The following is a 26,358-nucleotide window of genomic DNA, read 5'->3' as shown; positions in this document are numbered from 1 at the left end:
GTTCCTGATGACGTTTAGGGGTAGGGTTAGATGCCCGTTTCCGCTTTCTTCCCGCCCACTTCCGGGTCTCCTCTTTTACGAATGTTTGGGCGCGAATTACTCTAAGCGCGGCTCCCAGAAGGGTGCAAGAAGAATCAGTGGTGAGTCGTGATATCCTTAACTGGCTGGGTGGATCCAAAGTTGAGGGATGAGTTTTAAAGCCAACGCGTTTGTGGTAGACTTCGCGGTTTGTATTTGAGGAGGGCGAGGGGGGATTGCTCACCGGGAAATGCCGATGTCCTAAAAGGTCTGCCGTTAGGATCCTGGGATTGAGATATTTGATAAGGGAGGAGGGAGCAAAGCCATGAATACTTCCTCCCTATTTCCCCCGAATCATCCTTATGCTCATCCTCATTTCTGGATTTCTTCTGCAGGCACGAGTGAAGTCAAGTGCAGCCTGGGACATTAGTGTCTGTTTTTCCAGGCGTCCTACTCACTATTGTGCCCACATAGAGGTCTAAATTGAGATAATTGAGTCCCATGAGTATCAACAAGCTGGTAAGGAAAACAAGACAACCTAGAATGCCTCCCTCTCCCCTAAAGCATATAGTCTGGCGGCAAACTACTCTCCCAGCCTTGTTTCTTTTCACTTCTCCTATACACATTAAAAGACTCGCTGAACTTTTCCTGTCCCTGAACACGCCAGTTTTTTTTTGTTTTGTTTTTCCCGAGCTTTCCTGCCGTCCGAGTTTTACTGTTTTCCCTTGGATGCTTCATTTTTCTACTTTTTCACTATTTCAAAACGTCATTAAAATAATACTTTTTCCATGAATAATGTACAAGCATACCTCCGAGATATTGCGGGGTCGGTTCCAGACCACCACAATAAAGTTAGTAAAGCCTGTCACATGATTTTTTTGGTTTCCCAGTGCATATAACAGTTGTATTTACACTGTATTGTAACCTATTAAGTGTGCAATAGCATTATGTATTTAAAAAAACTGTGCATACTTTAATTTTAAAATATTTTATTGCTAAAAATGCTAGCAATCATCTCAGCTTTCAGCAAGTCCTAATCTTTTTGCTGGTGGAGGGTCTTGCTTGATGTTGATGGCTGTTGACCAGTCAGGGTGATGGTTGCTGAAGATTGGAGTTGCTGTGGCAGTTTCTTAAAATAACAAAATAATGAAGTTTCTACAGCAGTTGACTCTTCCGTTCACTAAAGATTTCTCTTAGTGAATCTTTTACTAATCTCTTAGTAAACGGCGATGCTGTTTGAAAGCATTTTACTCACTGTAGAACTTCTTTCAAAATTAGAGTAAATCCTCTTAACCCCTACCATTGCTTTAGCAACTAAGTTTTTGTGATATTCTGAATTCTTTGTTGGTGTTTCAACAATATTCACAACATCCTCACCAGGAGTAGATTCCATCTCAAGAACTTTGCTCATTCATAAAAAGCAACTTCTTATCCACTAGTTTTATCGTGATATTGCAGCAATTCAGGTACATCTTCAGGCTCCACTATTTCTCTTGCTATTGCCACCAGATCTTTCGTCACTTCCTCCACTGAAGTCTTGAACCCCTCAAAGTCATCCATGAGGGTTGGAATCAACTTTTTCCAAACTCCTGTTAATGTTGCTATTTTGACCTCCTCCCATGACTCATGAATGTTCTTACTAGCATTTGGGATGGTGAATCATTTCCAGAAGTTTTCCATTTATTTTGCCCAGATCCATCAGGGGAATCACTGTCTAGGGCAGCTATAGCTTTACAAAATGTATTTCTTAAATAATATAACTTGAAAGTCAGAATTATTCTTTGATTCATGGGCTGCAGAATGAATGTGTTAGCAGACATGAAAACAGCGTAATCTCCTTGTACATCTCTATCAGAGCTCTTGGGTGACCAAGTACATGGTCTTTGAGCAGTATTATTTTGAAAGGAAACTTTTTTTGTGAGCTGTAGGTCTCAAAGATGGGCTTAAAATACTCAGTAAATCATGCTGTAAACAGATGTGCTGTCACCCGGGCTTTGTTCTTCCATTTCCAGAGCACAGACAGAGTAGATTTAAAAGAATAAGAGCCCTAGGATATTTCAGAATGGTCAATGAGCATTGGCTTCAAGTCACCAGCCACATTAGCCCCTAACAAGAGAGTCAGCCTGTCTTTTGAAGCTTTGAAGCCAGGCAGTGACTTTCTAGACATGAAACTCCTAGACAGCATCTTCTAAGAGAAGGCTGTTTTGTCTTCATGGAAAATCTGTTGTTTAGTGTAGCCACCTTCATCGGTTATCTTACTTAGAACTAGATAACTTGCTGCAGCTTGTGCATCAGCACTTGCTGCTTCACTTTGTATTTTCGTGTTATGGAGATGGCTTATTTCCTTAAACCTCAGGAACCAAGCTCTGCTAGCTTCAAGCTCTTTGGCTGCAACTGTCTCACCTCTCTCAGCCTTCACAGAATTGAAGTGAGTTAAGACCTTGCCATGAATTCATCTTTGGTTTAAGGGAGTGTTGTGGCTAGTTTGATTTTCAATGCCAGACCACTCGAACTTTCTCCCTATCAGTCATAAGTCTGTTTTTGCTTTCTTATCATTCATGTCTTCACTGGAATAGCACTTTAAATTTCCTTCAAGAACTTTCCCTTTGCATCCACAGCTTGGCTAACTGGTGTGGTTTCCAGCCTATCTTGGCTTCTGACATGCCTACCTCACCTTGCTTAATCATTTCTAGCTTTTAATTTAAAGTGAGAGAGGTGTGATTTTTTCTTTCATTTGAACACTTGGAGACCATTGTAGGGTTATCAACTGGCCTAATTTCAATATCATTGTGTCTTAGGGAACAGGGAGGCCTAAGGAGAGGGAGAGAGGCAGGGAACAGCCAGTTGGTGGAGCAGTCAGAACACACACAACATTTACCTATTAAGTTCTCTGTCTGATATTGGCATGGTTCATAGTGCCCCAAAACAATTACAGTAGTAACATCAATCACCATAATAGATATAATAATGAAAAGTTTTGAAATATTGTGAGAGTTATCAAAATATGACACAGAAACACGAAGAGTGAGGACAATCTGTTGGAAAAATGGCATCAATATAGTTGTTCAATGCAGGCTTGCCACAAACCTTTAGTTTGTAAGATGACAACAACAACAACAAAATACGGTGTCTGCGAAGCTCAATATAGTGAAACACGATAAAAAGAGTTATGCCTGTACATTCTTACCCATATGCACAAACCAGTTTAAGACAGTCATTCGCTCACTTGCCTCTTTATAACATTTATAAATATATATAGTAATTATTTTCATATCTGTCTCTACCTATGCACTATCACTAAGCTATGGTTTCCCTTGGATCTAAGAATGGGACGAAATATCTATTCATTTTTATATGCACTGCAAGTAGCCCAGAATTAAGAGAAACTATGTATTTTGTTTATTGGATTCTTACTATGTCTCAAATACTGTTCTAGGTGGTTTATATATTCTTTGTTAAATCATTTTTGCTTTACAAAAGCCTTTAATGTTAGTACTTTTATTAATCATTTGACTAATAGGGAAAATGAGTTAATTTACTTGCCCAAAGATATACAGTTAATTAAGTGGCAGGGCTAGATTTGGAGCTTGAACAATTTACCCTTGTCTCAGGACTGCTCTTAACCATTATGGTAGTGTTCTCAACCTGGGTTGATTTTGACCCAGGAGACATTTGGCAATGTCTGGAAACAATTTTGGTTGACTCTACTCAGCGGTTGGAGGTATTCTAGCATGTGACGGTCTACGTAGACCCAAGCGTGCTGCTTAACATCCTACAATACACACCACAGACTCCACAATAAAGAATGATCCATCTAAAATGTTAATAGTGCTGAGGTTGAGAAACTTTGTGCTATAGTCTAGTGCCTCAAGTAGGTTTCATTGTTAACAGTATTTCTCAAACTCTGTTAGACCGGTTTTGTTTTTTATTTCTAATCAGTCATAACTGATAATTTTGTAAAATGCAATTAAAAATCAATTATAGTCAAACTGCCTTGTGGTATAATACCAGGAGTGAACTCTGATGTAAACAATAAATTTTGGGTAATATGATGTGTCAACAATTACAACAAATGTACCACTTTGGTGTGTGATGTTAATACTAGAGCTTGCAGGGGATGGGGGAGGGCAGGGATTATACAAGAAGTTTCTGTATGTTTTGCTCAATTTTCTGTATATCTAAAACTGTTCTGAAAAAAGTCTATTTTTAAAGAAATAGTAATTACTAGAAAATGATATGGCAAAGACAAGGCTAATTATTTTATGATTAGGTTCAATGTGCATAAAATTACTCTATCAAAAATTGCTGTAAAAGTTTCTAAATGATTACCTTCAATTTCCACACTTGAAAGGATTATGGCAAACAGTTTGAATGAGATTTGGAGTAGCAATAAATTACATGTTATTTTAATAAAGAATATCAAGAAGAAAATGATTAATGGAACCAAACTATAAATAAGTGCCAAATGAGAGAGAGCATAAGAGCCACAGACTTAGAGAGAAATGAAGTAGAATAGTTAGGAAGATTTTGAGAAGGAGGTGGCTCATGATCTGAGAGGGTGGGCAGAGATGGGAGAGAGCTGCCCAGGTAGAAGGTACAGTATATGTTTGGGAGGCAGAATTGCTCAAAGTGTGTTCAGGAAATCATCAAATCTAGCTAGAGAGGGAGATTTGATTAAGGAGTAGTAGGAGAGAAGTATGAAAAGGTAGGCAGAGTTAGGTTGTTAAGAACTAAAAATGGCATGGTAAAGAGTTTGACTGTTACACAGAACATATAGGGGTACATTTTTTACTCACTTAATTTGTTCCAAAATTTGGGATTGGGAGGGATTAGGCAGAGCTTGCTCATGTCCACGCAGTGTGGGCTGCAACATATTGACTTAGGTACATGTACCAGACTGGCAAGTTGGTGCTGGCTGTTGGCTGGGAGCTCAGCTAAGACCTTCCTGGGGTTTCAGTTCCTCTCAGTGTTGGCATGCCTCATATGGTTATGGCTTGGTTACAAAAGCAAGTGTTGTCTGGGCTCGGTGGCTCACGCCTGTAATCTCAGCACTTTGGGAGGCCGAGGCAGGAGAATCACTTGAGGTCAGAAGTTCGAGACTGGCCTGACCAACATGGTGAAACCCCATCTCTACTAAAAATACAAAAAATTAGCTGGGCGTACTGGCGGGTGCCTGTAATCCCAGCTACTTGGAAGGCTGCGGCAGGAGAATCGCTTGAACCTGGGAGGCAGAGGTTGCAGCAGTAAGCTGAGATCCAGCCCAAGCAACAGTGCAAGACTGTCTCAAAAAAAAAAAAAAAAAAAAAAAAAAAAAAAAAAAAAAAAAAGGAAGTGTTTCTAAGCAAGAGGAAGTCAAAGTTGCCAGTCTCTTCATGTCTAAGCCAGTAAGCTAGAACAGAATCACTTCTACTATATTCTGCTGCTCAAACAGCTTCAGAGTCTGCCGAGATTTAAGACATGGGGACAGAACACCTTACTTCTCATTAACAATCGTAAGAAGGAATGGGTACCATTTTTAATCTAAAATCTCAGCTGTCACTTGCCCTTTCACTAGATGCTTTTATTCAGTGAATAACTTGAACTGCTGTACATGTCAGCCCTTCCAGGAGAGATCTACAAGTGAAATTCTGTCATGTGGATGGGTTTTTAAGTAGGGGAGGTATAAGGGTGTAGATGTAAAGTTGAGGGAAGTAGGCATTTTAGAAATTGAACACAAGATAGAGAATGAGTGTTTGGTAAGGTATCACATTGTTCAAGAGCAGGGTAAAGTGATATTTTGACCTACTGCTTTTTGTAACTGGTCTGATATGTGGTTGCTAAATGTAGTTTGTGACCTTTCTGTTAATTCTTTCCCACTTTTTATTTGCAGTCTTCAGTGGAAGGGAGCGTGAAGTTTTTAACATTTGAAAGAATAGATTTATCCAGAGTACCTACTTTATTGTCTCTCTCTAAATCCACAGGTATATTTAAATTGTATCAGTATGATAATTCTGAATATTTAGAAAAGGAATGATGAATAATTTATCTGTATATCTAGCTATGGCTAATATGTGTATGTATTCGTATGTGTGTATATATATATTTTCTAGGCATATATAGCTAATATGTGCATATACATATTTCCTTGTATACTGCACCTAACTTCTATCCACTTCTTATGGTGTAATGCAAGAATAAGCATCTCATTCTTCTGTTCCTTTTATCAGAAATGAGTTTGGTAATAAAAGAGGGAAAATTACTCTAAATTTTATCAAATCCCCATTTCCAATCCCATGTCTGTTTTGTAATTTGTGGGAGGGCAGGGTAATCAGTACATTTCTGTACTCTTGTTAAAATGCACATAGCCCAGATAGGATTGCAGTTTAAATTCTTAGTAGTGTCAGACTAACACATGAATTTCCACATAGATTGATGGTATAATCCTAAAAAGTGTCTCCTTCCATTTTTGGCAAAAATTGAGTAATGTTAAATTTATTACTTAAAATAACAAGACCTAGGTTTTACTCCTTGAACTGACATTATCTGTGACCACTTTATATTTCTATTTCCATGGACTTAAACGTTGAGAGGATGTTATCATACGATAGAGTATAAAATAAGAGATACAAAAGCATTTTTAAATGATTTTCTAAAATCCATACAAATGGAAGTTAATTTCTAGGAATGAAATTGAATTAGATATCCTTATTCTGATAAGAGTGAAAATTATTTGTTTTAAAATATGTTTGTTTAAAAGCATACAATACTATCCCCAAACTTTTATTATTATTTTTCTTTAAAAAAAAAAAAAGAGAATGTCGAACATTTATAGGTAAGTTTTTTAAACAAAACATTGTGCACGGCTTTAGCTTTTTTTGTATTTTCATCTTTACAGATTTTTTTTTTTGGAAGCACTGTGTTTAGATCAAGATGTCTGGTAAAGCAAATGCTTCCAAGAAAAACTTTGAACAGTTAAAAAGAAATCCAAAGAGAAAAAAGGATAATGAGGAAGTTGTGTTGTCAGAGAAAAAGGTAATGAAAATATAAAGTTTCTCATTTAGAAATCTTCGACTAGGGCCGGGCACTGTGGCTCATGCCTGTAATCCCAGCACTTTGAGAGGCCAAGGTCGGTGGATCACGAGGTCAGGAGATCAAAACTATCCTGGTTAACATGGTGAAACCCTGTCTCTACTTAAAGAAAAAAAAAAAAAGTATAAATATATGTATATACATATACACACACACACACAAAATTAGTCGGGAGTTGTGGTGCGCACCTGTAATCTCAGCTACCCGGAAGGTTGAGGCCGCAGAATCGCTTGAACCCAGGAGATGGAGGTTGCAGTGAGCCAAGCTTGTGCCCCTGCACTCCAGCCTGGGCAAAAAGAATGAGACTCCATCTGAAAAAAAAAAAAAAAAAAAAAGTTTCAGGTTTTACCCTACTCATTAGGCAATGCCTATATTTGTTTTGGAGGAAAAGTATGTAACACTATTTCATAGGCAAAGTAAGTAATGATTCATTTAAAACATTCTTTGACACTGTATAAAATTTTGTTATTATCACCATTGTCAAGAATTGCTTTAGTATATCCTCTGCCTGTGATAAATATATACCATTTTTCTGTAGAAGTAGCAACATACATTTTTTCTATCTACTAGAAATTATATGAATACTCTTTGACGTATATAAAAATCTATTGTAAAAGTATCCTTTTATCTGATGTTTAATTCTGTTTATGTTTATGCATGTGTTTTCCCCTCTAGGTTAGAAACACAGTGAAAAGAAATAAAAATCATCTAAAAGATCTGTTTTCTGAAGGTATTTCTTTTCTATTACCTTGTTTAACCTGCTTCTCTGTCAAGCTATATATACATTCATGAAAAAATGTTCAGCATCTTGTTTATGAGTTCTGGAAAAGATAGTAATAAACAACTACATTTGCATTTTTGTAAGAATATGTAGTAGTGGTTAGTTATTTTGGTCAACTGAAATTTTATTTAGCACCTCTGGCAAAATGCTGTAGAGACTTCAATGCCACTGAGTTGATAGGAAATAGAGAAAATCAAAGTGGCCCACAGCCTGAATTATTAGTGATCTGTAATAAAAAGCAAACCTGATTTTTCTTCAAGACAAATATGCTTTCTATTCTGTATAGATTAGTTTGGAACCACTATTATAAGTCGGTTTAGAGTAAATTAGTTTGGAGTAGTTGCCTTTGCTTAAACATCACTGTTTCGTGGAAGGATTCTCTACGTCTCCTCAGCCAACACTAGGTTAGGTCCTCTGGTTTTATACTCCCATAGCATACAATACTTTTTTTTTTTTCCTTTTGTATGCTTTGCACGCCTATAATTTGTTCAATATTCCTTCTCTCCAGCACTGATTTTCATGAGATCCAGCACTATTTCTTCTTTTTTTAATACCTAATAAGTAGAACAGTACCAACAACATAGTTGACACTATTTGTGGTTTGATTAGTCTGTTTTGTTCCAGTTGCCATCCAACATTTGGAAAATAGTTTTCTGGTCCTCTCAATGAAATGTTTAAAGAATTTAGGCCATTTCTGAGAATGAAACTTTTCATAATTAAAGTTCGATTCTTCATTTAAAATTATTTCTATTATCACTTGGTAGTATTTCCATTAACTTATCAATAGAAAGCATATTCATATTCAACACCTGGGATGTTATAGCTGTGTGATAAAAAGTAAAACAGTTTATACAGCTTTATAATATTTTGTTCTGATAATTTCATAAGCTTTTTTAGATGCAAACATTCAGTTTTTAAGCAACAATATGTAAAACATCTAGATTGATCAGAACCTCTTCTATTACGACAGGACAAACAAAGCACACTAACCTAAAACAGATAAAGATAGCACCCAACAAGAGAAAAACATGGCAACCTCTGTCAAAGAGTACCAGAGACTATTTGCAAACTATGATGGAATCAGTAATAAGGTGAGTATAAAATTTTTCCATTTCATTCTTTTGGTTCCCACTTAGGCATTTCCTATGGATACTGTTCTTTTAAATATTGCTATCTATCTTAAGGTAATAGAGTATATTTCTATTTCGGAAGAGGATATAATTAATGTGGTGGTATTTGCCTTCGGCAGAAAAGTCTTTGTTAATTTTAGAAACTTGAAATTCTATCAATGAAATAAAAGCAAGTGTTTGTGGCCTGACTTGCTATCAATAAAACTTTAATTTATGTCAATAGAGATTGTTTAGGAAGAAGTTGAGTTCAGAGTGACACTTTACATAGAAGCTACCACACTAGAGGGGATACAGAGAAAATAAGATAGAATTCTGCTATGTGGAGCTGAATTCTATCAGAAGAGCCAGGCATATAAATTATTACAATACAGTGTGGCAAAATATATATATAAGTAGAAATTTTTCATTGTACCTCTGTTTAAAGTGTCTTTAATATGAAAGGAAAAGTGATTGATTTTGCCTGGCTAGTAGGGAGGGACACTTGAGAGAAATCAGAGAGAAAAAATACACAGAGTATATTATTATTTGTGTTTCAGACTACTATTTATTCCATCTTTTTTCTTCTCTAGGACAATTTTGAGTGACAGAATTAAAGATAAAGAAGAAATACAATACCATCTCAACTTCCTGAAGAATAGGTAATACTGTTGCATAATTAAAATGATTAAAACAAAATTTTTAAAAACCTGACTTCTTCCTATGTTGCCAAACAGACACTTGGTGGAATGTAAGTTTTTCTTTTTTTTTAAAGAAGGTGAACAACTTGGAAATATGTTTTCTTTTTTTTCTAAACTGCTGCTGCACGTATTTCTCAAATAAGTTTCAGGGGCACTTACAAAAAAAAAAAAAAAAACCCTGAAAATCACAAAATTCTGTTTCCACAGTTCACTCCTCCGTATCAGAATTTGAAAACAGTTTTGTCAACTTGAACTCCCTTCAACTTCATTTTTAATAATTTGAAGTTAATAGTTCACCAGTCTTATCTATCTGATATTTACCCTATTGCTGTGTTTTTCCACTTCATATTGTCTTAAATTATTTGCACGAGCAACAAGTCTAATTTTCTAAGATATTATTGCTCTTCATGTTATGGTAAATCACCAATGGAGATTTCTTTTCAAGAGTTCTTAAAAGGCACACCACTGCCTGTGATTTTCAGTAATTACTTTTCTCTAGTATTTACATGACTTTTTCTTTTTATAAGAAAATGTTCTGCTTCTCAGTTTCAAGTTTGCCTAGAAATGTTTGTGACCTATTTTAAGGAATTCCTTTGAGCACAAATTCTATTTACTTTTCCTTTAAATATAATTTTCAACCCATAGTAGCCAAGTAGAAAGAGTGAATGGGATGGTTTTGGTGGGGGTGGGAGTTTGTTGAGAAAGGTTGAACAAATTAAAGACTGCTAGAAGCAGGCTTGTAAATTGCTTAAAGGTATAGCAGCCTATTATTAAAGAAGGAGGAAGATATTAAAAAGATAATAAATAAGCTAATACAAGCATAATGAAAATGTAGCTGTTTAGGATCTTTTTAATATAGGACAAATACTAATGTTTAGTGTATGAATGAGAATATTACATTACATAATAGTTGCTGTTCATAGTGATCACCTTGGTTCACTGGAAAAGATTATATTCAACAGATAGGCAGTCTCTTCATCATGTAGCAGCTATGGAGATACACATTTCAAGGCCTGACTGTTTCTTCCTTATTTTTACTTTCACAGCTTGCTTTCTTTCGTTCCGAAGTAACCATACCCAAGATACAGTTACTTATACCAATACAACAAAGTATAGCATTAGCAAACTGATAATTGGAACTCTAAATACATTCTTCTGTAGCAGTGTTTCTCAAAGTATATTTGAAACACTTGTTCTTACAGTTAGTCTATGGATAAAGATAACCTATGGTGAATTATATTTGGGTACCTTAGCATGTAAGAAGTCCTGCAGTAAATAAATCTATTTCATTTTCTTTAACCTAGCATCTCCCAAATTGATATTTCCGGGAACTCATTTTCATATATTAGGCTCATCTCTGCTTTTGACTAAATGTTAGCTTCATTATTTTCATTTTTTTAGTTTTCAGTTCTTACTAGATTACAACTATAGTGATAGGCAGCTACCTATATATATCATTTTAGCCTTGTAAAGAGAGGAAAAAGACAATTCTTACCCCTTAGCTTCAGTTAGAAAATTCTAGGAGATGGTTTCTAATTGGTTGAGCTTAGGTGATATTTATCTGTTCTTGGCGTGATTTTGTGACAAGAGCTACCATGGATATGATTGATATAGACTGGATTATATACCTAGCCCCATGATTACACTGATAAGTTTGCTAGGCAAACACAACTGTTCACCATTACAATTCTAAAGGAACATACTTCTAGAAAGTCTGCCCTATAGAAACAATGTTACAAGTGGTGATTAAATGTTGCTGATATAGTAGGATATATTCAAGCCATGGTTTTAGTTTCTAAGAGTTAGTGAGACTCCTGGAAGTCTAACTGCTATTTAGAACATTTGGAGTAGTGAATGACCCTTCTACATAATTGATTTAATAAACATATAGAAGAAACTTCATAAATAAAATATTTTTGTCAAGAAAATAAAAAACTTATCCCTCTTAGGAAGGCTTAGGCAGATAGTTTGTGTTTAAATGTGATAGCCTAATGACGATTTTTCTAAATAACTGGAGTTTTGTCTTAACAGTTTAATGAGAATTACGATTTATGGAGTTTTTGCTGCCTACTTTCTTCTTTACAAAAATTAAAATTTTATTTGCAAACTATGCATCGAACAAAGGTCTATATCAAGACTCTATAAGGAACTTAAACAAATTAGCAAGCAAAAAACCAATAATCCTAGTAAAAAGTGGGCAAAGGACATGAGCAGACACTTTTCAAAAGAAAACATACATGCGGCCAACAAACGTGAAAAAAAATGCTCTCAACATCACTAATTAGTAGAGAAATGCAAATGAAAACCACAATGAGATACCATCTTACACCAGTCAGAATGGCTGTTCTTAAAAAGTCAAAAAGTAACAGATGCTGGGAGGTTGCCGAGAAAAGGGAATGCTTTTAAACTGCTAGTAGGAATGTAAATTAGTTCAACCATTATGGAAAGCAGTTTGGCAGATTCTCAAGTTAAAACAGACTACTCTCCAACCCAGCAATCCCATTACTGGGTATATACGTGAAGGAATATAAATTGCTCTACCATAAAGATACATGCACACTTATGCTCACCACAGAACTATTCACAATTGCAAAGACATGGAATCAACCTAAATGCCAATCAGCGGTAGATTAGATAAAGAAAATTGTGGGACATATAGAACTTGGAATGCTATGCAGCCATAAAAGAATGAGATCATGTCCTTTGCAGCAACATGGTTGGAGCTAGAGGTCATTATCCTAAGCAAACTAACACAGGAACAGAAAACCACATAATGCATGTTCTCACAAGTGGGAGCTAAACATTGAGTACATATGGACACAAAGACGGGAACAACAGATACCAGGGCCTACTTGAGGGAGGAGAGTGAGGGTTGAGAAACTATCTGTCAGGTACTATGCTTATTACCTGGGTGAAAAAATAATCTGTACACCAAAGCCCCACAACATTTACCTACATAACCTGCATATGTACTCCTGAATCTAAAATAAAAGATTCTTTTTTTTTTAAATTAAGATTTTTAACAAGATCCCAAAAGTGGGACAGTGGGTTCCACTATTGTTCAGATTTCTTCAAATCTTAAGTAGTAGAACTTTTTAGAACGCAAAGATGCTGCTGTTATAAAAGGAATCAAATTTAGCTTTTCTTCCTCATAAATTCAAGAATCAAATCTGGGAAAGCTATTTTGTGGTCTGCCAGATGCGACGATAGAAATAGATGTTTCTACTGGTGATCAAATCAACTCGAATTTATAAAGGAATTTTTTAACTTTAATATTAAATACCATTCATGTTTATAGTATTTTCGAGCAGTGCACTTTAATCTTAGTGTTCTATTTACCTTAAACTCTATAGAACTTAGTTTTTTTGAAATCATTTTAAAAAACTAAGGTAAATCTTCTCTGTCTTTTATCACATTCTCTAAAATAATTGAGATTTGGGGTCCAGGGTCATAGTTAAGACTTCTAGACTAGTGTTCTGTCTCTTAACCAACAATTCACAATATATAATAGACTCATGTCCTGTAATAGTCTAGAAAACATCTGGATGGTACAAGGAAATTTTGGTTTTAAAATGTATATACATTGTCAAATGTGTAAAATAGAAAATTTTCTTTTAGTAAAGTAGCCCCAGTGTCCCTTAATTTGAGGTAAATCTTAATAAATCGAAAGGCTAAATGATGATTTGTCAGGGCTTTTTGAGGGGGAGACTTACTGGCAGTGTTACCCAGTGGTAATAAAAGAATATTGTACCTTTTAAGAATATGAGAACAAGAAAAAATGAGAACTGTTTTAAAATAATAATAAGACTTAAAAAATAAAATAATTACGTTTTTATTTTATCCTTAAGATTGCTACAACTGTGTGAAACTCTGAAAGTCCCTCCCAAAAAGATGGAAGATTTAACTAATGTGTCAAGGCTACTGAATATGGAAAGGGCACGAGGCAAAGCTAATGAAGAAGGTCTGGCATTACTGCAGGTATGAAATTTGAATAGGAAATCCATAATTAGAGAGTTAGGGAAAGGGGAAAAGACTAAAGTTTTTTAAATTATCATGATGTTCCTGCAGTAGTGAATACTAGATCTTGAACCAGGTTTTTTTATTAAATTTTTTTTTTCATTAAAGCAAAAATTTGTCTGAACTTGGCGCCTCTAAAGTTGAAGTATTTCTAATATATTTGTGGTTAAGTAGCAGTCCTGTTTTTTTCATCTAACTTTAACTGAACTATCTTAGTATTTTTAATTATCACTTTATAGGAGTTTATCACTCAATACTGTGGAATTTTAAAATGTGTAAGTTTTTCTGACCTGTATATGGCAAGAAAACACAAGTATCATTAGAGTTAAAATGTACTGGGGACTTCCTACACTTCAGACACTGTTCTAAGCACTTTATACTTATATCCCTTAATCCTCACATAACTTAGAGTATGACCTAAATTATTCTCTTTTTACAAATGTGATAAAAAGACATAATGCTATTTCTAACTGAACCGTAGACAGATTGCTTAAAGTTGAGATGCTAACTTTGTCACTTTGAGCACAAATCTATATATATTTTTAGTTAATAGGGTGGCATTTTCTGGTGGCTACCTCACTTTATTCAAAGTGTAACATTATATTTTATTTCCATCCCAAGGTTCCTACTTTTTTAGGGCATCTTTTCAGTATTGGCACTAGCTTCATCACCTAAACACTTAGATGACGTTTATTTTGGTTATTTTAAAAGGTTCGAGATTATGATCGTGGAGAATTTTAACATTTAGTATTTATGCACATCAGTTAAGGGTGTTCTGAAGTCATAAATGATAGTATGATTTTTATGCTACTTGTAAGCATTTTTGGTCTTCAGCTGAAATTTGACCTCCATGGGACATAAGCATAATTACAGTCTATGGTGGGCTTGTTAGTCACTCAGAAGAAGCACCACTGGCACCTGGGGCAGGAGAGTTCTTCATTGGCATAAGAGGATTTTTGGACTAGCAGCTTGTAAACTCGATCTGTAACCGTTAGTTTTCTCCTCTGTGCCTTAGACCCATTGCTTTTTCTCACTGCAGCCTAGAGCTATTGCTGGTGATGATCTTCTAAAACCTGTAATAGTAACAGAAATTTTATTTATTTAACATTTTCGTTGTGCTCTCACTCAGTAATGGTGCTGGGGAAACAATGGTGAACAACATCTCGGAGATTCTGGGGAGACAGCATTAGAACAGCTGAAGCATAATTTTTTAGACTCCCTTGATGTTGTCATAAAAATGGAGCCATAGGATTTCAGAATCAGAGTTAGCATAATATGACAATAAAGACCAAAAATAACATTCCTGATACACCGAAAGCATGCCAAAAAGACATGTGCCTAGAACAGATAACATTAACCTAATTTATCAAGTGAACTGAAATAAATTCAGAAAAAATGATAGGAAGTATAGGGAAAAAATTATAAATCAGAATTAGAAATACTATAAATGAAAGAAGAAAATTCAGGAATGAATGAGACATAAAAGAAAAAGCCTTTCAGATATGTAGACTAAATTAGAAGAAACACTAAAGCAAATAAACACAACAGATAATGCTTATGGTAAATAGAAAATAACATAAGGAGAAAATTTTCAGAATCATAAAAACGTTTTTAAAAGGAATTGAGAAAAAAATCCTCAAAGAAGATACCATATGAGTATGGTAGTAATACCCAAAGATAACCAAAGCAATGGAACAAAATAAATTTCATAATGAGAAATTTTAATCCTTGTTATATTTAACCCTTTTATTCATTCAGTGCTGTTATACATTCCCTTTGTAGTGGGTTGAATCTAGGAAAAGGGTCTTGTCAGATATAATTAAGGATCTCAAGATGAAATCATCCTGTATTGTCATGGGTAGGCCCCAAATCCAACGACAAGTGTTCTTATAAAAGACAAGAGAAGGTACAAAGAAAAAGTCACGTGAAGGCAAAGGCAGAAACTAGAGCAATGCAGCTACAAAGAATGCGTACAGCTACCAAAAGCTGAAAAAGACAAGAGACCATTCTCTCTTGTCTTCAGAGGGATTGTGTCCCTGCCAACAGCTCGATTTTGGACTCTGTCCTCCAGAACCATGACAGAATGAATTTCTGTTATTTTAAGCCAAGTAGGTGGTACAGCAGCCACAGGAAACTAATATATGTGGTTTGCTTTATATTTATATTGGACAGCACTCTGTTAGATCCAGCAACCAATTCACAGAAAATACAGGGCTGAGGAACCAGTTTAAACTTCACCAGGGAATGCAGTTCACAAAATTTAGCCCATGGGAAATTCCACAGAGCGAACTAATCTCCACAAATGAATTGAAATGGAAGCCTCCTATAGATGAAAAGAGACTTAAGACATATCAACCAGTCACAAACAGTTTGAAACCTGATTAAAACAAAATGTAAAAAAAACCTCCAATTTATGAGAAAATTGAAAATGTGAATACTAACCATATGCTTGATATTAAGGAATTTATTGAGATTCTTTAAAGTGTAGTAATGATGTTGTACTCATATATCTTTAAATCCTTTAGAGCTATATACTGAAATATTTATAGATAAAATGATGGGATATCTAGTATTTGAAATAGCGCAGGGGAAGCAGGAGAAGTGGATGGAGTTAAAGGTGTGACAGGATGGCCACGGGCCAGGCACGGTGGCTCACGCCTGTAATCACAGCACTTTGAGAGGCCGAGGCATGTGGATAACCAGAGGTCAGGAGTTCAAGACCAGACTGGCCAACATGGTGAAACCCTGTCTCTACTAATAATACAGAAAAAAAAAATTATCTGGGCATGGTGGCAGGCGTCTATAGTCCCAGCTACTCAGGAGGCTGAGGCAGGAAAATCACTTGAACCCAGGAGGCAGAGGTTGCAGTGAGCCAAGATAGCGCCACTGCACTACAGCCTGCGCAACAAGAGCGAAACTCCATCTCAAAAAAAAAAAAAAAAAAAAAGATGATCATGAGTTGATAATGGAAACTGGCTGATACGTATATGGGTGTTCATGATAACATTCTCTCTTACTGTATGTGTTTGAAATTTACTATAATAAAAAATAAAAACAGAGTCTGTTCCTCCGTGGAGTTTAGATTCAAGTGAATAGAGCTCACAGTCCCAAAATCTTAGGCATTCAGGGAACAGCACATTCCCAGTAAGGGGCTGGACAATAAACATTTTAGCCTTTTTGGACCACATATGGTTGACTGTTTTGTTGCATATCCTTTTGTTTTGTTGAGGTTTTGACCAATCTTTTAAAATGTAAAAACAACTCACAGTTCTTGAACTGTACAAAAACATGCCATGGGCAATTGTTGACCCCTGCGGCTACTCTTTAAAAAAAAAAAGGTCATTTAGAAGCCAAAATATATTTCTTGAGGAAGACTACTCTAGTTGCCAGCAACAGTTCTGCATCCAGTATTTGGAGAATGACATAGATATAGCATCAACCTTATTGCTGAACAAGATGTAAGAGTTACGACTTCTGTATATTTTCTGTGTGGCTTATTTACTTATTCCCCAAAGCCAGCAGGCAATGTTATCATTGACTGTTGCTAGGACTATATTTGAAAGCAGTGCCATATTTAATACCCTTTAGAAACCTGGAGACTTGCTAATTTTAATTTTTTCCTCAGCCTGCACACAACATATCCTTAATGTCTTGTCCCCATACTTGTTTTATTCATTTCTTATTTTCTTTTCATCTTCCCCTCTAAATTATATATTCCTTTAATGTGGGAAACTGTTACTCATTTTTTTTTATTATTCTCCCTGCTCTAATGCCCAACATTACTTCCTTTTGACAAATTAAAATAGCAGACTCTCAAATGTTCCTAAATCAATGAAAACAATTCAGAATTTCTCCACTACATGAAGTTTCATGCTGCTTAAGGAAGGTTACTATATTTGCTGTCATTGATTCTGGGCTCTGCTAGATTTACACTTGGATCTTCCAGGATCTCTGACCCTACCAGCATTGGTAAGTTTTGAGGAAGTGTTCATGTACATCTCCTTATTCCAGGGAAATTAGATATCTATATACCACATTAATACCTTGACATACCAGCTTTCCAAGAAGTCTGTTTTTTGAAAGAAACAAAAGTAAATTCGCCATTTGCTTCTAAAAATGTTTTAAATGTATATGGTGTTTTTTTAAAAATGTATATGTATAACAATATCTATTAGGATTTAATATAATAATGTGTTTAGGTTAAAATTTTTTTTTTTTCTCTTTCTGATTCAGGAAGAAATAGATAAAATGGTAGAGACCACAGAGTTAATGACTGGGAATATTCAGAGCCTAAAGAACAAAATTCAGATTCTGGCAAGTGAGGTGGAAGAAGAAGAGGAGAGGGTAAAACAGGTAATTATTTTAAACTGTATTACTGGAATTTGGATATAATTTTTAATGGTTAAATTATGCCAAGACAGCTTTCGAGTATGATATGATGAGAGAAACCAGCTTTTTGAAATAATCTGTAGCTTTCTTCTACTTTAGATACATCAAATAAATACTAGTGGAGTACTCTCTCTTCCAGAACTTTCTCAGAAAACTCTCAAAGCACCCACACTTCAGGTAAGTACCTATTTACCATATTGATTACAGGCATACTTTAGAGATATTGCAAGTTTGGATTCAGACCACAGCAAAAAAGCAAATACTGCAGTAACGCAAATCACACAAATGTTTTGGTTTCCCACTGCATATAAACGTTATGTTTACACTATACTGTAGTCTAGTAAGTGCAAAAAAGCATTATTTCTTTAAAAAATAAAAGAAAAAAAAAGACATACTTTAATTTAGAAAATGCTTTATTGCTAAAAAATGTTCATCATCTGCACCTTCAGCAGGTCGTAATCTTTTTGCCGGTGGGGGGTTTTGCCTCAATGTTGATAGCTGCTGACTGATAGCGTGGTGATTACTGAAGGTTGGGATGCATGTGGCAATTTCTTAAAATAAGAAAACAATGAAATTTGCCACATCAGTTGATTCTTCCTTTCACGAAAGATTTCCCTGGAGCATGTGATGCTGTTTCATAGCATTTTACCCACCGTAGAACTTCCTTCACAATTGGAGTCAGTTCTCATTCCTTGTCCTGGCTTTGTCAACTAAGTTTTTGTCATATTCTATATCCTTCATTGTTATTTCAACTGTGTTCACAACATCTTCATCATGAATAGATTCCATCTCAAGAAACCACTTTCTTTGCTCATCCATAAGAAGCAACTCCTCGTCCATTCACGTTTTATCATGAGATTGCAGCAATTCAGGTACATCTTCAGGCTCCACTTCTAATTCTAGTTCTCTTGCTATTTCCACCACATCTTCAGTCACTTCCTCCACTAACATCTTGAACCCCTCAAAGTCATCCATGAGGATTGAAAATTGAATCCATTTTTTCTAAACTCCTATTATTGGTATTTTGACTTCCTCTTGTGAATCATCAATGTTCTTACTGACAGAATGATAAATTTCTTTCAAGATGTTTACAATTTATTTTGCCCAGATCCATCAGAGAAATCACTACCTAGGGCAGCTATAGCCTTATGAAATGTGTTTCTTAAATAATAAGACTTGAAAGTTGACATTATTCTTTGATTCATAGACTGCAGAATAGATGTTGTGTTAGCAGATGTGAAAACAACAATCTTCCTGTACATCTTCATCAGAACTCTTGGGTAACTGAACATTTTCAATGAGCAGTAATATTTTCAAAGGAATCTTCTTTTCTGAGCAGTAGCTCTTAACAGTGGGCTTAAAATATTCAGTAAGCCACGCTCTAAACAGATGTACTGTCACCCAGGCTTTGTTGTTCCATTTACAGAGCACAGACAATGCAGATGTAGTCGATTTAGTAGAATTAAGGACCCTAGGATTTTCAGAATGATCAGTGAGCATTGGCTTCAACTTCATGTCACCAGCTGCATTAGCCCCTAATAAGAGCCTAACAAAACCATTGCCTTCTCCTTTCCAACTATGAAAGTCCTAGAGATAGCATCTTCTTCCAATAGAATGCTGTTTTGTTTACATTGAAAATGTGTTGTTTACTATAGCCACCTTCACCAGTGATCTTAGCTAGCTAGGTCTTCTGGGTAACTAGCTGTAGCTTTTCTGTCAGCACTTGCTTCTTCACCTTGTACTTTTTATGTTACAAACAAAGCTTCTTTCCTTAAACCTTATGAACTAACTTCTGCTAGCTTCAAGCTTTTCTTCTGCAACTTCCTCACTTCTGTCAGCCTTCATAGACTTGAAAACAGTTAGGGCCTTGCTGTGGATTAGGATTCGGTTTAAAAGGGAATGTTGTGGCTGGTTTGATCTTCCATCCGGACCACTCAGACTTTTCCCATATCGACAGTAAGGCTGTTTTGCTTTCTCATCATTCATGTATTCACTGAAGTAGCACTTTAAATTTCCTTCAAGTACTTTTCCTTTGCATTCACAACTTGGGCGTTTGGCACAAGAGACCTAACTTTTGGTTTGCGTGGCTTCTGATATGCCTTCCTCACTAAACTTAGTAATCTCTAGCTTTTGATTGAAAGTAAGAGACATGATTCTTCTTTTCACCTGAACACTTAGAGGCCATTGTAGCATTATTAACTGGCTTAATTTCAGTATCGTTGTGTCACAGGGAATAGGGAGGCCCAAGGAGAGGGAGAGAAACTGGGAAATGGCCGGTTGGTGGAGCAGTCAGAACACATAACAATTACCAATTCAGTTTGCTGTTTGATATGGTTGCAGTTGTGGCACCCAGAACAATTACAGCAGTTCCATCAAAGAACACTAGGCATAGATCACCATAACGGATACCATAATGATTTTTAAAGTTTGAAATATTACAACAGTTACCAAAATGTGACGCAGAGACACAGAGTGAGCATGTGCTTTTGGAAAAATGGTGCTGATAGACCTCCTTCACACAGAGTTGCCACAAACCTTCAGTTTGTAAAACAACGCAATATCTGGGAACACAGTAAAATAAGGCATCCCTATATATAATAGACCAGTTTTACATCACATATATATGAAAACATTATGTCCTATTTCGTTCTTTAAACAAATGGAACCTGATATAAACGGTTTGGCAAATTACTTTGCTCATTTGACTGTATAGTTTGAACATCTTGTCAGTCATGTAGATCGCTCATTTTTGTTGACAGCTGTGTAACATTCTGTTGCATGGAGGTCATATAATTTGTAAATTACTGATGGAAATACATAATTTTTTTGTTGCAGGTAAGACTGGGTACACCCTTGTACATATATCTTTACTGATTTGTGTAGTCATAATTGTAGGCTACATTTCTAGAAGTAAATAATTGACAGTTTGGTTTTTTTATGCTTTTAACAACAGCATATAACTCCTTATAAAACAGTGCTGTCTTATTTGTAGTAAACTCTAAACCGGTAATTTATCTTTCTTCAAAGACTCCAGTAGATATTGTAGTGTAAATGTTTGTAGCATTGGAAAGTCTTCATGTTTTCTTAAAAAGTAATTTAAAATTTTCCTATTGGCTGGGCACAGTTGGCTCATGCCTGTAATCCCAGCAGTTTGGGAGGCTGAGGTGGGCGGATCACCTGAAGTCGAGAGTTCAAGAACAGCCTGACCATCTCTACTAAAAATAGAGAATTAGCCAGGCGTGGTGGCACATGCCTGTAATCCCAGCTATTCAGGAGGCTGAGGCAGGAGAATTGTTTGAACCTGGAAGATGGAGGTTGCAGTGAACCAAGATTGTGCCATTGTTCTCCAGCCTGGGCAACAAGAGTAAAACTCTACCTCAAAAAAAAAAAAAAAAAAAAAATCCTCTCAATCATTTACCAGTGGCGAAAGGAGCAGGATGGGGAGAGGGAGAGAGATTTGAAAGAAGAATGGCCATTAGTTGACAATTATTGAAGTTGGGTGATAGATACTTAAGGTTTATTTTAAACTGTTCTCTCTAACATACATTTGAGATTTCTCATAGTAAAATGTTAACAACTATATTTAATACTATCTTTCCCACAGAAAGAAATTTTGGCACTAATTCCAAACCAGAATGCTCTTCTAAAGGACTTGGATATTCTTCATAATTCATCACATATGAAGAGCATGTCAACCTTCATTGAAGAAGCCTACAAGAAACTGAATGCCTCTTAAAGAGCTTTTTTATTTTTTAGATTGTTCCATATTAATTTAATGTTCATGAATTTGTAAAACTGTTAACCTATGATTATATGTACAGAGGCTAAGGCTTCTGCAGGATTTATTATCTCCTGATATGCACTTTAAAATTAGTCTTTGTAGGTCTATCATTAGCATCTAATGTAGTTCTGAAAACTGTGTTTAGCAGTTGCCATTTCTAGGAAGCTAACATTTATATTGCTCTATCAATAAGTATTTGCCTAGAACCACAAAATAGGAATTGCCTTAAGGATCGAATAGTTTATAATGCCTGAATGGAGGTCATTTATTGATTAACAGCTCATATCAGGAACTGTGATAAGTAAGTGTTTACATATAGTGTCTAGTGCATAAAAACCTAAGCGTTTGCTGTCATTCATTCTGTAGCCAAGGCTTACATTAAGTTTTTGTCTGGTCATCTGGAACTTGAAAAATCCTCAAATGCCTTCACTCTTTTACCTAATTCCATAGTCTTTTTTGGGAAGTAGTTAAGATATGCCTGGTATCTTTAACTTTGGAGGTAGTATCAAAATTTTACTTCTTTGGTGGTTTAGTGAATTAATGTTGAATATTTATTTTCTACTGTCATCAAAACATACTCCCAAAAAGTATTAAAAAGGAACCTTAGCACATTTATTTCATTAAAACAAAAAAAAACCAAAAAACTTTATAAACCTTTTCTCATCATGACAGTAAGCTTATATATGGGAATAAATTATAACCTAATGTATCAAAAATTATTTCTAACTACAGTATACTGTCTTGGTTTTTTTTGTTTTTTGTTTTTTTATCTGTAAAATAAAATGACTGCAATTACTTTTTTGTGTAACCTATAATATCAGTTAATTTGGGAGATGCCATAATTATGTTAATACCCTTCAGGCAGAGACCACCAGGAACACACCTGTAGTTAAACAAGTTAGGTTTTTACTGTACTGAGGAGATCACACATGAGGACCCTGGGGCAGCCCGAGAGGGGTCACAAGCAATATCCTCATAGGAATAATGGTAAAGAAGACCTATTAATAGATTTTGGAGGAAAATAAAATCTCAAAGAAAAACCTGGCAAAGTGACTAAAAGTAAAGGTTATTACAAAATGTCTTAAAAACCCTTCACGTGGAAACTTAAAGCTTCATGTTTTTAGAATGAGTAGGAGAGCCCTAACTCAGTGATTTTTAACACTAATGTTATAGTAGCTTTTGGTGGGGAGGGAGGAATTACGTATGCTGTTTCTCCCAAGGCATCTGTTTAACAGATAACTGATAGTTAACTGGAATTTTAACTTACCATTGTTGCTGAGTGATATAGTTCTTCACCCTGTGTGAACTGGCCATACTACTCTTGTTGCTTTGAAGGGTTTCTAATCTAACTTTAAGAGATCTACAGTGTCATCTGATAGGTATCATCCAATCCAAAACATACACAATATTTTCTTTAAATAAGACTGCATCTTGGTATACTCTTTGGAAAGAATTTAAGAATTAATTACAGATCCGTTATGATTTGCTTATGGTTTGTTTGGCTCCACCAACTTCATGTTGAAATTTTTTGATCCCCAATGTTGGAGGTGGGGCCTGGTGGGAGTTGTTTAGATCATGGCGTGGATCCCTCATGAATGGCGTGGTGCCATAGACGCTGGTGCCATGCTTCTTGTACAGCCTGCAGAAACATGAGCCAAATCTCTTTTCATTAATAAATTACCCAGCCTCCGATATTCCTTTATAGCAACACTAAACATACTAAGAAAATTGGTATTCGGGAGTGAGGCATTGCTCTAAAGAATCCTGAAAATGTGGGAGTAGCTTCTGAACTGGGTAATAGGCAGAGGTTGGAAGAGCTTGGAGGGCTCAGGAGAAGACAGGAAGACGAGGGAAAGTTTGGAACTTCTTAGAGACTGGTTAAGTAGTTGTGGACCAAAATGCTTATAGAAAAAGAGACAGCAAGGGTCATATTGAGGAAGCCTTAGATGGAAATGATGAACTTATACGTAACTGAAGCAAAAGTCACACTTGTTACGCCGTAGCAAAGAACTTGTCCGCATTGTGTCCATGCTCTAGGGCTTTATGGAAGGCTTAATTTAAGAGACGGCCTAGGGTATCTGGGAAAAGAAATTTCTAACCAGCAAAGTACTCAGACTGCTGCATGTTTACTTCTAACTGCTTACAGTAGAAACCAGAGGAAAATTGGAAAATGTGCAGCCTTGCCTTGTGTTAGAGAAGGAAAGAAGAGTGTGTTTAGGAGAGGAGTCTGAGAGTATGGCCAAGCAGGAGCAATAGTTTGCTAAAGAGATGAGCATGACTAAAAGGGCCCAGGTGCTAATAAGACTATGGAGAAAAAAAGTCTCAAAGCTATTTCAGAAATCTTTGATGCCACCCCTCCCATCACAGATTAAGAAGTTTAGAATGAAAGAATGGCTTTTTGACGGGGCAGGTGATACTGCTCCCTGTACCCCAATGGCACCAGCTCAAAAGGCCTCAGGCTGCTGCTCTGGAAGGTGTACCCAGTAAGCCTTGGGGACTTCCATGTGGTGTTAAGTCTGCAAGCATGCAGAATGCAAGAGTAGTGGAGACTTGGCAGCTTCCACTTACATTTGAGAGGATGTATTAGAAAGCCTGGGTACACAGACAGAAGCCTGCCGCAGGGGCTGAGAGCCTCTACTAGAGAAGTACCTACTGGAGCAGATGGAGCAGGGCTAACACTCTCCGATCTCAGAATGGTAGAGCCACCAACAGCTTACAATCTCAGCCTGCAGGTATTGGATTCCAACCCGTGAGAGCAGCTACATGGGCTGCACCCAGCAAAGCCATGGGGATGGAGATGCCTGAGGCTCTGGAACCCACCCCTTGAACCAGTGTTCTTAGGATGCGGGACATGGAGTCAAAGCAGATTATTTTTGAGCTTTAATATTTAATATCTGTCCTGACAGCTTTGGGACTCACATGGGGCCTATTACCCCTTTCTTTTGGCCTATTCCTCCCTTTTGGAAAGGGAATGTCTGTACCACCATTGTATCTTGGAAGTAAATAACTTGTTTTTTTATTTTACAGGTTCACAGTTGTAAGGAATTTGCCTTGAGTCTCAAATGAGACTTTAGACTTTGAGTTGATGCTGGAACAAGTTAAGACTTTGGGGGATGGAATAATTGTATTTTGCAATGTGAGAAAGAGATGAGATGTGTTTTTCATCCCACCAAATCTTATGTTGAAATCTGATGCCCAATATTGGAGGTGGGGCCAGATGGGAGAAATCTGGGGACAGATCCCCCATGAATGGCTTGGTGACATTCTCCCAGGAGTAAATAAGTTCTCTTGGTTCCCATGAGAACTGCTTCTTAAAAAGCCTAGCACCTCTTTCTTGTTTTCTCTCTCACCACATGATCTGCAAATGCCAGCTCCCCTTCACATTCCACCATGAGTAGAAGCAACCTGAGTCCCTGGCCAGAAGCAGATGCTGGCACGATGCTTTTTGTGCAGCCTACAGAACCATGAGCCAAATAAATCTCTTTTCTTTATAAAATACCCAGCCTCAGGTATTCCTTTATGGCCACACCAAAGAGACCCAAGACAAGATCCAAATAAAATTAAACTACCGGGCGCAGTGGCTGACGCCTGTAATTTCAACACTTTGGGGGGCTGAGGCGGGCAGATCATCTGAGGTCAGGAGTTCGAGACCAGCCTGGCCAACATGGTGAAACCCTGTCTCTACTAAAAATACCAAAATTGGCCAGGCACAGTGGTGGGCTCCTGTAATCGGGAGGTTGAGGCAGGAGGATCGCTTGAACCCAGAAGGCAGAGATTGCAGTGAGCCCAGATAGTGCCACTACACTCCAGCCTGGGTGACAGAGTGAGATTCCATCTCAAAAAATAAAATAAATAAATTAACTATACGTGGTCCCAATAATTCAAATAACAGTTCTCCTCAGTCAGCCATCTAACTTCTCCCATGCACAGCCCATGCCAACTATGATGCATCTCTTCTTTAGTGACTGATAAATGCCAATGCCAGAAACTTAAAAAAAATACACTTTCAGAATAGAGGATATATTGTATTAAAATGTAGCACATGATAAAGATAGCATTTCCAATGATATACAGAAAAATATGTATTATTCAATAAATGGTCTTCATAAAACTGGCTAATTACATGATGGAGGGTGAGAGGATGTTTAATATTCCTACTTTATGCCTAAACACATTCCCAGTAAATAAAGTTAAATATAAAAATGGAAGCTAAAAAGAAATAAATGAACAGTGGATGTCACGGTAGCAAATGCCCTATTATGCATATAAGCAAAAGTAAAACCATGAAAGATTATTACATAATCTTTTGAACTTTTTGAAATAAGATTTTTAAAAATACGAAACTGGCTGGGCATGGTGGTTCACACCTGTAATCCCAGCACTTTGGGAGGCTGAGGCAGGTGGATCACCTGAGGTCAGGAGTTCAAGACCAGCCTGGCCAACAAGGTGAAACCCCGTCTCTACTAAAAATAGAAAAATTAGCCGGGTGTGATGGTG

At 36.4% G+C, this 26,358-nt stretch overlaps 1 protein-coding gene across 2 annotated transcripts; it reads left to right on the top strand.

Moving 5' to 3' along the window:
- The first annotated feature begins 45 nt into the window (after window positions 1-45).
- Window positions 46-25,139, top strand: LOC105490897 (centromere protein Q). 2 transcript variants are annotated; one of them, XM_011756874.2, is made up of 11 exons: window positions 46-140; window positions 414-537; window positions 5,888-5,978; window positions 6,893-7,029; window positions 7,762-7,816; window positions 8,838-8,958; window positions 9,567-9,635; window positions 13,523-13,652; window positions 17,925-18,044; window positions 18,180-18,257; window positions 21,685-25,139. In XM_011756874.2, exons 4-11 carry the CDS (start codon window positions 6,928-6,930, stop codon window positions 21,814-21,816), a joined length of 807 nt encoding a protein of 268 aa, XP_011755176.1. In that variant the 5' UTR covers window positions 46-140; window positions 414-537; window positions 5,888-5,978; window positions 6,893-6,927; the 3' UTR covers window positions 21,817-25,139. The 2 variants fall into 2 exon arrangements, with proteins under 2 accessions (XP_011755176.1, XP_011755177.1); XM_011756875.2 differs by lacking the exon at window positions 414-537.
- Window positions 25,140-26,358: the final 1,219 nt, after the last annotated feature.

Source organism: Macaca nemestrina, chromosome 5, assembly GCF_043159975.1.
Source record: "Macaca nemestrina isolate mMacNem1 chromosome 5, mMacNem.hap1, whole genome shotgun sequence".
Classification (NCBI taxonomy): domain Eukaryota; kingdom Metazoa; phylum Chordata; class Mammalia; order Primates; family Cercopithecidae; genus Macaca; species Macaca nemestrina.
The sequence above is the reverse complement of the archived record's forward strand: the minus strand, read 5'-3'. Positions and strand labels throughout refer to the sequence as shown.